This window comes from Malus domestica, chromosome 07 (assembly GCF_042453785.1).
Source record: "Malus domestica chromosome 07, GDT2T_hap1".
NCBI lineage: Eukaryota > Viridiplantae > Streptophyta > Magnoliopsida > Rosales > Rosaceae > Malus > Malus domestica.
In genome coordinates, this window is record NC_091667.1 from 22,972,701 (window position 1) to 22,987,313 (window position 14,613).

Genomic DNA, 14,613 nt, shown 5'->3' on the forward strand with positions numbered 1-14,613 from the left:
GATTACAATTCATTACATTTTTAAAATTTCAAATTTCAAATGGATCTTGGGAATCCGGGTAATCTACCCACTTGAGAGGTTGAGACAAAGTGTCTGATGAGTCTGAATTTGTGTCTTTTTCGTCATTGTGCAGTAAAGCTGCTTATGCCATAAGCTTATCGGCTAATTCCTTGAGCTGTGAGGATTTCTCTTTTTTTCTTTGAACTTGTTGTGTGTTTTCTAGAATTTCTGGCAATGCCGTTGTTGTTGTTGGTGATACCATTGGAACAGGAACAATAGGAAATTCTGATGAGACTAAACTGATAATTTTTTGGTAGTCAAATTTGCCCCCGAGAACGGTAAACTTGTCTTGTTTCAACTTCGTAGTTCCATTTCATGATCCAAGGGACCTTGTATTTGGCCATGAACAACGGTAGAAAAGTGATTCTGTCGTCGAACCGGCTTCGATCAAAACTTTTCTAGAAACCAGATGATAAAATCTGCATGAGATCTTCAAGTAGTAAGCTAGCTGTTGGGTCATGCACTGACCACCAATTGGGAAACCATGCTGGAAGGTTTAACCTGAAACTTTTGTCAAATGTGATGAACCAAGAGTGACAAAAATCAGATGTTTGGTGTAGGAATATGTTGGTCCATGCTTGAATGTAATCAAGGTTATTATAATGGTTGTTGGGAATGAGAACATTTTGGGTATGGAGTGATTTAGTGTGATAAAGGGGAGTCCCCATTCTTGTCTGTAAGGAATCTTCCAATATGGAGGGAATGGTAGAGTATTTTGTTTTCATGGGTGGTAATGTAAATGGGTTTGATAGCAATGCTTTCGGTTTCACTAAGAATTGCTTGGTAGTATTTGAGGGTTTTGAAAGATTCAGTTGGTATATGATGGAAATTCGGAGGTAAGATTGTTTTGGCTAGTTTTTCTGGGGTTTGTTTTCCATCAATTTGGTTGGGGATGCTGAAGAGGTATTCCATTGGATTTTTCTTGACATAAGGGGATGTTTTAGCAAAGCTAGGCGTTCTGGGTGTTGAAGGTGATGACATTGATGAATATGGATCATATGGGTTGGATAAAACCTTTTGGTAATTCGGTCGGACATGTCCTACAGTGGATCCTAAGGGAGTAAATCTGTTGGTGATGGCTAAGGCCAATGAGAAATCGGGAATAGATTCCTTTTTTTACTGGTGGTGGAGGTGGAAGAGTGGCTGGAAGCCTTCTCTGGCTATTGTTGTTTCCTGACATTCTTTCCGTGCATAAATTCTCTTGTTAAAAAATCTGGAATGCAATTGTGGCTACCCTTAATGTACTCAATATCAAAAAAAAAAAAATGCTTAATATGGCTTGCCACGGTGCAAAAATTTGTTTGGATGCAATATTTTGAACATCTTTTTGTAAAACATGTTTTGCAGATTTGCAATCAACTCGGACTAAAAAATTTTGATTTAATAAATCATCTTGAAACTTACTAATGCATAATACAATAGATAATATTTCACAATCATCTTCAACATTATATCTAAACTTATCTTTAAATATATATCTAAACTTAGATAAGAGTTCTAAGGAACCCTTTTGAATTAAACATATATCTAAACTTATCTTCTACAGTTTAGATTACTTATGAAGTGGATATAACACCAAACTAACTGCAATTATATTGGAGTTATAATGCTTGTCACTTAATTATCTCATAATTTTTGGATAAAAATCATTATTGCTAATTTAATTCCTTCTCCCATTGTGCACTGCTACACGCTATAAGTGTTAATTATTCAACTCTAATATTATTTTTTCTTGACAATTGATAGCTCATACATAAAGTTTTTTTTTTTTTTTGAATAAACGATATTATCTAAACTAACGGGGATGGGGGAGTGAGCTAAGCCTCACAATGGGCTAGCAATAATGTGGTTCAAATTTGCCTTTGGCGAGAATCGAACCTAAGACCTTTCAGGAATACCACTACACCGTAGTACAAAGTGATATATACCCTTTTTGTTTGAGAAATGATAAATGACAACATACAATTGACGCATAAAATGTGGAAAAAGTTTATAGAATTGATAATTATCTCTAACAAGAATCCTATTTGTAAACTAGCGTTTGATTTCAACTATGGATGATGAATTTCCTACTTTTTATTTCGTAAAAGATAATGAATCTCATGCTAATCTTCAGACTTCACTCAACGAATTTGGATAAAGATTCATATTCTCTTGCTCACCTAGTGATGTAGAATTTATGATCACTTATTTTTTTACATCAAGAGGAATGAAGAATAAATAATTTTTTCTTTATTGTTTTAATCTTAACCTTTGATATCAAGTTCAAGAATCCATGAGTGATTATCCATTTCTTGGTCATTTGGTGAATTAAAGCATGCTATATAATATGCGAGTATATATAGTTGTGTATTGTAATTGGAAGAATCCATGAGTGATTATCCATTTCTTGGTCATTTGGTGAATTACAGCATGCTATATAATATGCGAGTGTATAGTCGTGTGTTGTAATTGGAAGAGTGAACTAATACGAACTATTAAATACTTCTTTTTTATGTATTTCTCTTTTAATTGATAGTTACTGTCAACTAGAAAAGAATTACAGTAATGTAGGGAGAGTTTCGAAACTGGATGCAAGGGTAGAAACTAACACCCTATCGATTAGGATATTGGACCATATGTATATATAATTTTTGCTTGAAAATTGATAATAATCTCTAACAAAGAATATCCTATAGTTAAACTATGTTTTCTACAAGTTCAACAACAATTTCTTCCAACTCTGTTAAAGAACCATTGTTCCAGCAAAGCTTCACCGGCACCCCCAAAAGCTTAGTATCCATGTGACCATGTGTAGTTTAATCTTAAGATTTAGCTAGTTAGATTTAGAGTAATTAAATAGTTCAAAATAAATAGGTACTTTTAATTTTCCCCTTGTCGTTGGTATCCGTTAGGGTTTTTCTCAAGCATCATGTTTAATTAGCCAGTTGGAATTAAATAAATCTTTTTTTTCTTGAGTTATTTCTTGTTTATACGACTAGTTTATGATTGATACGCGCTACCATCTACTTTCTTAATAACCAAGAAAATGATTTTCTGTAAATATCACAATTTAAACATGTCTATTTACCGTTTGTACACTTGTTTATTTTATTTCTTTTGTGACACACTAATGTATATATAATTTTGGGTGTATAATAGAACCTCAACTTCCTTTGTTGATCACAATAGGACAGATGTAGGGCATAGCCCCCTCTTTCGTTCATGAATATGCTTAATTTGACATTGTATTTTTCTGTTTCCTTCAAAGCAACTTTTCCATTTAATTAAGAACTTAGTTTGCTAATCTATCAATTTGTTAACATCGGGCGTCCAAATAATCGAACGCAGCAAAGAGACGAAACCTTCAGATTTTAAGGTGGCTCCTGATGAATTATTTCCAACAAAAAGAGTCCGGGACTTCCTTGAGTGGTCTTTGCTCAAACAGAAACACCCAAATACTAGTTCTAACGGATGTGTGTAATATGTTTGGAATTTATTAATTCCAAGAGTTTTGTTTTTCCGTACACTCGTGTTTACTTATGACTTTTGAATTGAAAATCATTTCCCTTTCTTGATTTGTTTATTTAAATTGATTAGGGTTATTGTAAGAGAGGGATGCTGGTTCATAATTTAGTGATCCATCGAATCGAACTTGATCGATCGAAACTACTGGGACCATAAGAGTGCACGCCCAAAAAGGGGGGAGAGGCTACAAAATCCCCAGAACAATGATGTGCAACAAAAACTCAACCACACGAGAGATCTAAATAAATAAAAACCATATCAACCGCCAAAATAGGGAACGAGAAGGGAGAAAAACATTAACTTTATAAAAATTGGCTTGAAATTCCCCACTGGATTCACTAACATGTTCATTTTTTTTTATACACATTTTCCTTTACCCCCCCCCCCCCCCCCCCACCTGCCCGAAGAAAGCGAAATTAAAATTCCCGCAAATCATCCGAAAAACCCAAGAATCTTACAAGAAACTATATGTTGAAAAGCTAAAAAGAAATAGGGTAAAAGAATAAAACTAATGGTGTCTGGTGTTGGAGCTACGGATCGTCACACCATGCAAAAATTTTGTATATCCAAGGAAATTGAGCTTTCCGTCTGCGCTTCTGATCCAATCTCGGAGGATAGAGTAGGCAGAAGGGCCGAGATTCAATTCCTGCATTCACAGGTAAAGCCATTTTGATTTAAAATCGGAAATGCAGCAAATATTGACTGTAAAAGAGAAGAATACATAATTGGACATACTCTTGCCAGTTCTTCAATTGATATGACTCGGTTACCCTCCCGTTCAAAATGCTCAAAAGCAGTACAGGCTATCTGCTCCCACCCTTCAAGGGCCTCCAATTGATGGGTACTGATTGCGGCTGCGCAAAATTCTTCAAAGTCCATTGTTCTATAAGCAAGCGGTTCCATCTGAAATCAATTATAACAGGGAATTGAGAAACTGATCATTGCTGACCTCAAATGTCATGGCATTAAAAAGGATAAAATGTCAGATAAACTATAGCATAAGTTACGATAGCCTACACATGCTAGCAAACTTCTGACTCGTTTTGGAAGTGCTCTTAAATGACTGAAAGTGCTTTTAGAGAAAATGTTTTTAGAACCAATCCTTGGTAAAAATGCAATTAAATCTGGAAAAGCACACTTCTTGCAGGAATCACTTCAAGTACTTTTGGAACCCAAAAACATATCCTCAAAAGCGCTTTCAGTCATTTAAAAGCACTTCCCAAACTATCCCTTCAACTAAAACAATCCAAAAGCAAGAACACTTACCGCACTTAGGATATCAACAACCCTTGACTCCTTCATCGCATCAGTTGAATTTCTTTGTAGAGCCTGCAAAATGTATTTCTCCCCATAAGCCCCTCTTCAAAATATATATATATATATATATATATATTGCCTGGAAACTCAAATTAGAAAAAGTAGGAGTAGTAAATAACCATTTTGAAATTATGAAGAGAGACACGCTCATCATTATCTGGTTCCAAAAGCATGAATTGTGCTCTTAGATATATCAGCTCATCCTCCGTCAAAGCTTTGGAAAGAGACTGCAATCACGCCATGAAAAAACAGGAACATGATTTTAATATAGAATATATGTACGTATAGTCAAAAACAATTTATACCTGCCTCCATGAAAAGTGAAAGAAATTGCAGATTATTGATCACTAGATTACTAGGATTTAGCTAAATGGAGAAAACGAAAGGTAATTAGAATGTCTCTACTCTCTATGAACCATCACTCTGCCTACTTTGTAGAAAGAGTTCAAGAGAAAAGCTAAAGGTTTTACCTTTTCTTTTCACTTCCATTAGCCATAGAACCGAAAAGTGGAAACTCAAATGGAAATTTAATAATTTTCTTTCCTCACTAATTAACAAAACAAAGGTTAAATTTTCTGTTCACTTGCCAATTAAGTTTCTTAAAAAGTAGATATTGATTATATAAAAAAATATATATCTTCCCATGTAATCAAAGACATCTCAATATTGACATTTTATAAGCATCATTTTCAAGGATGCCATAGGGTGAAGGTAATGATATACTATACAGTTGAAGATACATTCTTCGAGACCCAAACAGAAAAGGAAAAAGTTAAGATACATTATGCATTATCAGAAAGGATAAAGAACACATCACTCCGATACCAAATTAATCATCAAGTAAAACCAAGAGATGAAGTTTTGACATTTAAGAGCAGACACGACCAAGCTATGTGTAATAGGCATAATTAGGAGATATCAAAAATTTCTAATACTGAAAAACGAAATGGGATGAAGTTAGAAAAGCCATATTTGGAAATGGTAACAATACCTTAAGTGCTGCACGTTTAAATGGCGTAGCTTGGAGATATGATTTGACTAATTTATGTATCAATATATCCAAAGGAAGAGGACGACTGTCATCTCGCAACCATGGGTGACCTGCAATTATGAGTGTCATTATTAGCTTTGAAAACCAAATGGAAAAGATCACTTATCAGCATTACCAAATAACAATGCCAAATCAAATAGTATTCAATTTAAAGTCACTCTTGCTTGTAAATGAATATTTGGTATCAAACTAACAATCTGTAGTTATAACCACACTTTTTGAGAAGAATGAACAAAGGTATTTCAGCAGATGACACAATATAGATGGATGTTTAGTTCAAATATGATTGAGCAACCAAATGGAAACCTCTCACCCGCTCCCCTGATATCAACATTTTATTTCGATTGTGGAAGGGAAGTACAAAGACCACCCAGACATGATTAAGAGCAAAGCATATCATCTAAAACTGTCCACCAATTTTTTATCTCCTGGGTAGTACTTTAGACAGCAATAGAAAGAAATCTGCTTACATAAGGCTTGGACAGCAGTCATTCTTTTTCTGTAGTCCTTGTTCAAAAGTCTTCTTACGAAGTCCTTGGCTTCTAGAGACATAGTAGGCCAGGGTAAATCATCAAAACTAGGATCAGCTCGTAGCACTGCACGGAAAATTCCAGATTCAGTTCGTGCCCAGAAAGGTCGGCTTCCGCATAGCAGGATATAGGTGATAACACCAATGCTCCATATATCTCCCTCAAGACTATAAGATCTATGGAGGACTTCAGGCGCAACATAGTATGCACTTCCAACAATATCATTAAGTCTTTCATCTGCACATAAATGCATACATGGATAAATAATGAGGAAAAAAGTTTCCTCCTATAATTTTAATAAGTACAAATAAACAAAGTATGAATTAGCTCAAGCAATCAAAAGAGGGGAAACACTCATTAAATATTGAAATTGGTTAGTTGAAAAAGGACTTCATGTTTTCCACTACAGTTCTCATAGTATATGGTTTCTTTTTTTTTGGTTTGTATGACCAAATATTTTTTTTAAATGATAAACATCTAAAAGCTTTTTTTGTTCTTTTCAAGAGGGGTTAGATTAGATGAGACGGGTTGCACAGAATTAGACTTGACTTGATACTAGTGTATCCACAGATTTATCGGAATTAGACTGGACTTGTAGAAGACATTCAACAAGTTTCTTAAAAATTCAAAAAATGGCGGAGAAAACAAAACAGTTCTCTAAGAAAGAATTTATTTCATACACCATTACAAATACAAAAAATATGTGTATTATTATTTTTTTTTTTTTTTTTTTTTTTTTTTTTTGAATCTAGTGTCTCCGGGTCTTTGACCCGACTACTCACTAGGCCACCCGCCTGACCCCACAACATTTGGTAGGCAAGAAACTCTAGCAATTGCTAAGTGGGTACCTTGAGAGGTGTCGAACCCCAGACCTCTTGGTAACAAACCAAGGGCCTGACCATTAGACTAAACACTATATATAAAAATATGTGTATTATTAATCTTCAAATTTCAACCAATTTAACTTTTGAGTAGATAAAAATCATCAAACTTATCATATGGTTCACTGCAGGGTGTTCCATTCAATTGAAACATCAAATGGTCGAGAAAATTGAATGTTGTCCATTTTAAAAGGAGAACAATAACTAAAACCAAGCGGCACTTGAAACTGCAGCTCTAATGTATTTATTGAGTCAAGGAGAGAAATCAACTTCAACTATTGAGAGAGTAGGGATGATCATTATTAGATACCTGGTCTGATAAAGTCAGAAAGACCAAAGTCAATAAGCTTCATATCAGCATCTTCACTTCTAGTAGCGAAAAGGAAATTCTGTTAAGCAAGAATCAGAGAAGGAGAGAGAATACATTTAGCACTGTGTTTGGAGGTAGAAACAGATAAGAACTCATAAGTAACTTAAACACATAAGTTGACAATCAAAACCTCTGGCTTTAAGTCACGGTGCACAACGCCTTGAAGATGACAAAATGCAACAACACTTAAAATTTGCACAACTATGTGTTTTGCATCTTCCTCTGCATACCTTCCACCTCTGCAGTTAAGGTGAGTTTGTCAACATACAATACACCATTGGAATGAAATGAGTAACATTTTAATACTGGCAAAGAAATTACCTAGATAAAATTCTGTCAAGAAGTTCCCCCCCTTCACACAATCTGGTAAGAGAACACAAATCCACAGATGTCATACCAAAGGAGTAGGAGACATGGCATATGATGCCTCAACCAGAAAAGTTTAATACTTCTTCATTCAACAATCATGCATGCAACTGACCCTCCAAATAAAAAGGATGAATAGAAAACAAGGTATACATACTCCATGACAATGTAAACATTATTGGCGTCTTCACATGCATCATAAAATTTTACAAGATGCTTATGCCCAGATAGAGCTTTCAATATCTTCACCTCTCTACGAACATCTTCAATCGATATTGCTGTCGTCATCTGCCAAATGAATTTGGTAAGAAACAAATACAATGCATTTAAATGGGAGCCATTATTTATAATATCCCGTACCGTTACAACTAGAGAAATTTGAGGCCTAAGGGAAAAGGAAACAGAATATGAGGAAGGATGACACATGTCCAAATCATCGGAGCACGGGCGTTATCATACTTGCTATGCACTCACACACAGATCATAGACCAGATTCATTTCCAGCTGTAAATTACAACTCCAGACAAGACATCGTAATCGATTATAATGCTGTCCTGTTATTAATTACCAAATTTGACATGTGAAGAAAGGGTAAAAATCTAGCTCTGGACACAAATATTCAATTTGAAAAATAACACAATTTACACTCATAACAAATGTCAGACCTACACCGTTACCTAGCTTTGGCAAGTCATTAAAAAACTTCAACAATTCTGACTCGTGTTTTACAAGAGAAATGAATTAAAATACGTGGAGCAAGAGCTTCAGTAACAGTTTGCAACAAACTTGTCGTGCACCCCCTTTTTGAACTCAGATGATCACATAATCATTACAGAGACACAATTATCATGCAATAATGCAACCTAGAGACGAGGACACGTACAGCTACACTCTGCAGACATAGCAACGTGGCCGCAGTGCAAGAAGCAACGTAAGATTTAACGATCCCTGAGTTGAACACATCATTTTCACGCAACATATCCCACGTCATTGTAGGATACTGCGAACTAAACCACCGTAATCTTTTCTACTTAAGTAAGTAATAACATTCAGTATCTAGTTCATAAATTCTGCTTGACTATAACAATTTCCCTCAATGTGGTTTCTCTATCCACACCCATCCATTCTTTTTCTTCCCTAACGAAATTTACTCGCCACCACCAATTTACAAAGCCAAAAACAGGAATCCCCTAATAGTAATAGATGGAATACCAATCCCTCTACATTTCCCACAATGGTTTCGAAATGGCGATAATCGCATTACTTGTACATAAATGTGTTAACTTTAGCACCCTCTACACTACATTTTCTATATAAACACGATTGAATTTCCGAAAAGAATCACGAAACAAGCAATTAAAAGGATTGCAGAATTGATATCAGAACTCAATTGTACCTTGGCTTTCGAAATGATCTTAACAGCCACAGGCTGGTCCTTGAGCTCACCCTTCTTTCCCCTACCAGAGCAAGTATGACCAAAATGCCCTCGCCCCACCTCCTTCCCGAGCCCATACTTAGCTCCAAAATTCTTCCCATACCCGAAACTCTTGTCCAGCGACTGCTCCGGCTCCGGCTCCGCCCCGCCCTCCTCCGGAATCGGACTCGCCTTCGGCTTCCCGAACCGCTTCGCTAGCGACGCCTTTATGTGCTTCGCCGGAGACGGAGGCGCAAACCTCCGCCGGAAAAACCTCCCCGGAGTCGACGACCTCGCCGGAGACGGCGACACTCCTGCAGTTAAAGGGCTGGAAGATACGCCGTGCGGGTACGGGCTCGGCCATGGGCTAGGGTTCGACGACCGGGCCGGCGTGTTCTTTACGCTGAGGGCCCCGTTCTGCCCGGCCTGCTGCGACGGCGTCGTTTGAGGTTGGTGGACGGAGGTAGTGATTGTAGTTACGTTGATGCCGTTGGGGTCATTTTCGGTGGTGGGAATGGTTTTGCCGTAGCACTGGCCCATCGTCGAAGCTCAGTCTCCGGCGGTGTATCGGATCAGGAGCCCCGAGTTAAAGTCCGCACATCTGACGGCCCCTATCGAATCTGAGTCGTCCCTCCGCCGGCGAGAGACGACAAAATGAGAGAAATGAGAAGTTTGAGATCTACGGCGAGAAAACGATAAACCAAGAGAATGGAAGAGAATTTGAGTCAGGGGAGGGGAGAGAGAGAGAGAGAGAGAGAGAGAGAGAGAGAGAGAGGACTGAGACAGAATGAGTAAGGCGCTGTTCTTCTGAGACACAATGGAGCCAAGTGATGAGGTATTATAAGCTGTTTTACTCCTCACTAGGTAAAAAAATGTTTGACAGATCATGGGCCGTTGAATGTGATTAATCATACGGATGGATTGTCAAAATCACGGTCGTAGGACTATAGGAGATTTTTTCTTTTGTCAAATAGGACCATGGGAGTTAGGAGGGATGTTTTCATATAAAATATTTTAGCAAGCGTTTTCACTAGAAACACGTCTAGCTTCTTAATAATAAATAATAATTTAGGTTATTTCAGGAAAAGTTCGTGGAAGTTAGGAGAGATTGTATTCCTATAGAATACTTAAGTAATTATTTTATTACAAGTACCTCAAATTTTTTAATAAAAATTGAAGTTAATTCTGAAAAAGTTTATCAAAATGTGAAAATTTTATCATGCTTCAATAAATGATTTTACTAACTCCATAGGACTTATAGTATCTTCAAATGAAATATTAAAACTGTCATATAAACATACAACAGTAAAAAATGGCAGCAAGCTCTCACCAATCAAGCCTTCAATTTCTTACATGATGCCGACTCAATTCAAGACAAAACCTTTTGCTGTCAAATTCGACTGCAACTGTCAAATTTATTAAATGATATTTTAATAGATTGATATAATATATAATAAATGTTCTTATGCTTTTTAAATATTTGATTAGTTGCCTCAATCATGAACCCCACAAAAACGTTATAAAAAAAAATATTACTAAATGATGTCAAATTGCCACATAAGTCATTAATACTATTTTGATGTTTAAAATTTCACACTTTCTTTGAAGATGCTCTTAAGCTTTTCTCATAAAATATTATTATTAGCATTTTTAAGCATCTGAAGCACTTTTAAATATCTAAAAACGCTTTTAGTAAATTGTAAATCCTCTTCCAAGCAGGTGGTATGATATATTGTATCATAGAATTTATGCATGTGTTCTTCTGTTTATAACGCCTTTTGATTTTGTCCTTGCTTATGTTTTGGCCGTTTTGTAATTTTAAATTCAAACAGAAGGCTTTTCCGGGAAAGGAGGAAGTATTTTGGCTTGGTGTACGGTGCAGGTGGTGGACATGCTTGGGCTTTGACAAGGTAAGGGAATTGGAATTACTAGATTACCCTCAGTTTGACAGGTGGTATGGTATACGTGGGGCGGGAGCATTGTCGTTCAAGGAGTGCGAAGCAGGGAATGAAATATTTGAAAGGGTATTGAAGTGAGTCGGGCTGGCGAACATGCACAGTATGGTCTGAAGGTTCGAAATAGGCGTGGATCAGGTGTGAGTCCAGTCCACGGAAGTATGACTGCTATATGATCATTTTTTTACCACCACCTGCCATTTGTTTTAGCCAATCCACCACTAGACCAACCCTTAACCTGCCAAACAACACATGGTGTTTATCTCATTTTTCAAATTTTAGCATTATGCAACCACTTAGTATTACGACATTGTGATATTTATCTTCACTTATAAGTGAGAGATTTTATGATCGATTTTCGTTAAATATGAAGTTGAATCACATTATTATAGTAAGTTTATTGTAAGACTTAGTCCGTTTCTCACATTTTATTATAAATACTATAGTTTGTTTTTTTTTTTTAATTGCTAAATAAATATACGAAAACCTACTACACTGAAAAGAGTGAAAAACCCTAATATTCCTATTTGACACCTTAAATTTAAAGACTGGGGACTGGAGATTGGGGTATATGTAAAGGGTGTGGACTGTGAAAGTAGTTTTGAGAAGTATGTAGGTGTATTAAGATAAATTTTAAGGAAAAGGATCCTTTCTGGATTTCTTCCATCAAATCCACCCAATCAACCAACTGAGGCCCTTGAAATTTGATCCAACGACTAAAAACAGGGGCTCACTTTAAAAGTTATAATAACTTTAGCCGTTTGATCAAATTTCAAGGGCCCGGATTGGTGGATTTGGTGGAAGGGATCCGGAGATAATCTCTTTCCAAATTTTAATTAAAAAAGTAAATGTGAAATTTATTAGGTCTGTATGATGTAGTCAACAGACACGATGTGTGAATAAAACAAGCCAGAAAATATAGGTAATTAAGAAGTTAAATGGATTTTCTCTAGTTTTCAATATTTCCCGCTTAGAATTTAAGGAAAACTAATGAAAATAACTTGAAAACTTTGAGGTTTAATGATAAAGACAAAATAAAGGGTAAAGTGAATAGTACCATGATTGACTTCTTAGTGTAAAAAATGTGGTTTTTCGTTAAAGTGAACATTACTGGAAACTTTTCATTAAAGTTCTCTAGAATTTACCACACTAATAGCATTTCCACACTTGAGTGAGCAAATTTGCATACTAAAACAAAGTGGGCAGTATTGCCTACCTCAACATTATTAACAAATCGGACCTCATGTTTCTTTTTATAATAAAGTTTTAACTACTTGTTTGCTTATTTCCTTGGAGTGATATATTTTTTTCATGAAGTAATTAAGTATGTAATTTGTCATGTCAATTATTACAGTACAATTTTGTCTATTTTGTTGCCTACTTTATTGGGGATGCTCTAATCTTAAGCATCTTCAATTGTGTAGGGAAGCAAAGTAGGAAAATTTGTACTATCCTGACTTATGTGGTCGTTAGTAACATTTTATTACGTGGCTCATAAAGTAAAGTTTGCTTACCGAATTGTCCATGCTATTGGAGATGCTCTAAGTAATGTGGTATGTTACATCTCACATCGTCTAGGGGAGTGGATCTTGTAAGCCTTATATGGATATTCTCATCTCTACCTAGCACGAGACATTTTGGGAGCTCACTTGCTTCGGATTCCATCGGAACTCCGAAGTTAAGCGAGTTTGCACGAGAGCAATCCCATGATCGGTGATCCACTGGAAAGTTCTCGTGTGAGTTCCCAGAAACAAAATCGTGAGGGCGTGGTCGAGACCCAAAGCGGACAATATCGTGTTACGGTGGTGGAGCGGGTCCGAGATGTGATGGACCCTAGGGCGGGATGTGACAAATTGGTATCAGAGCCAATCCATGGCCGGAAGTGTGCCGACGAGGACGTCGGGCTCCTAAGGAGGTGGATTGTTACATCCCACATCGTTCAGGGGAGTGGATCTTGTAAGCCTTATATGTATATTCTCATCTCTACCTAGCACGAGGCTTTTTGGGAGCTCACTGACTTCGGATTCCATCGAAACTCCGAAGTTAAGCGAATTCACGCGAGAACAATCCCATGATGGGTGATCCACTGGGAAGTTCTCGTGTGAGTTCCCAGAAACAAAACTGTGAGGGCGTGGGAAGTTCTCGTGTTACGGTGGAGTCGAGTCTGAAATGTGGTGGGATCCAGACCGGGATGTGACATGATATTTTAAATTGTTATCTATTTCATACGGTCAAAGTCGTTATAAGACAAAAATATTATCCTAACTTAATGAAAATGAAATGAGTTAAAGGACGAATAACTTCTCAACCGTCCTTATGAGGACTAGGTATTGTCATATCATCACACACAAGTACTAGCAATTGTCAGGTTAAATATTTACTTAAAAATGGCACAGGTGTCATTGTGATTATATTATATTTCTTATGATTCTTAGGCCTCATTTGGTATTTATTTTTCATCAAACACTATTTTATTTTAAAATTAGCAATAAAAATGTTATTAGTAAAAAGAAAATATTATGCTTATTTAATGAACAGTTTCAATTCCTGTAATATTTTTATTAGTTTTAAAAAATGATATTATTTATTATTATATACATATTTTATCCTTTAGATAACACAGTAATGGCCAACACCTATCACTACAACATCAACCTTACACCACGGCCATTACCACTACCACAATCTTCACCACCGCCACCAATCCCACCACAACCATAACCAACACCACTACCACCACAACCAGGGGCGGATCCACAGTGGGGTCGTCGGGGTCGCACGACCCCTTGGAAACCATGGAAACAACCTTGAAGCTCCCATACGCGACCTCTTGGAGCTGGGGTCGTCGGGGTCGTCGGGGTCGGAGTCGCACGCCAAGTGTTCGACAAAAATCCTGAACGAAGCTCGGCACTGCAGGAAGAGGAAGAAGAAGCTGCGCGCTTCTTTTTTTTCAAAACATACGGGCAAAACGGCGTCGTTTTGGCCCAGGAAATTTTTTTAAATGACCTGGCCAAAACGACGTCGTTTTGGGCCAGGTCTGAACAAAAAACAAATGCCCAGCGTGTCCTGGGCAGGTCTGAACAAAAAAAAAAAACCCAGTGTGTCCTATCAGCCCTATTTTGCACAGATCCGAATCCCTTCTTTCTAAAACCCCCAAATTTC

At 36.8% G+C, this 14,613-nt stretch overlaps 1 protein-coding gene across 1 annotated transcript; it reads right to left on the reverse strand.

The window, feature by feature from the left end:
• Window positions 1-3,838: 3,838 nt before the first annotated feature.
• Window positions 3,839-10,304, reverse strand: LOC103439398 (CDPK-related kinase 3). Its single transcript, XM_008377967.4, has 11 exons — window positions 9,479-10,304; window positions 8,240-8,370; window positions 8,038-8,079; window positions 7,847-7,955; window positions 7,657-7,735; window positions 6,406-6,702; window positions 5,876-5,985; window positions 5,004-5,111; window positions 4,834-4,896; window positions 4,303-4,470; window positions 3,839-4,213 (listed from the first exon to the last, which is right to left on the reverse strand). The coding sequence occupies exons 1-11, from the start codon at window positions 10,034-10,036 to the stop codon at window positions 4,076-4,078; spliced, it is 1,803 nt and encodes a 600-aa protein (XP_008376189.3). The 5' UTR covers window positions 10,037-10,304; the 3' UTR covers window positions 3,839-4,075.
• Between the last annotated feature and the right edge of the window lie 4,309 nt (window positions 10,305-14,613).

Coding starts and splice junctions, on each gene's coding strand:
- LOC103439398 (XM_008377967.4), bottom strand. CDS start 10,036: ATGGGCCAGTGCTACGGCAAAACCATTCCCACCACCGAAAATGACCCC. Junction 6,703..7,656: donor TTCTGACTTTATCAGACCAG/GTATCTAATAAT, acceptor ATTTATGTGCAG/ATGAAAGACTTAATGATATT. Junction 5,112..5,875: donor TTAAACGTGCAGCACTTAAG/GTATTGTTACCA, acceptor GCGTGATTGCAG/TCTCTTTCCAAAGCTTTGAC.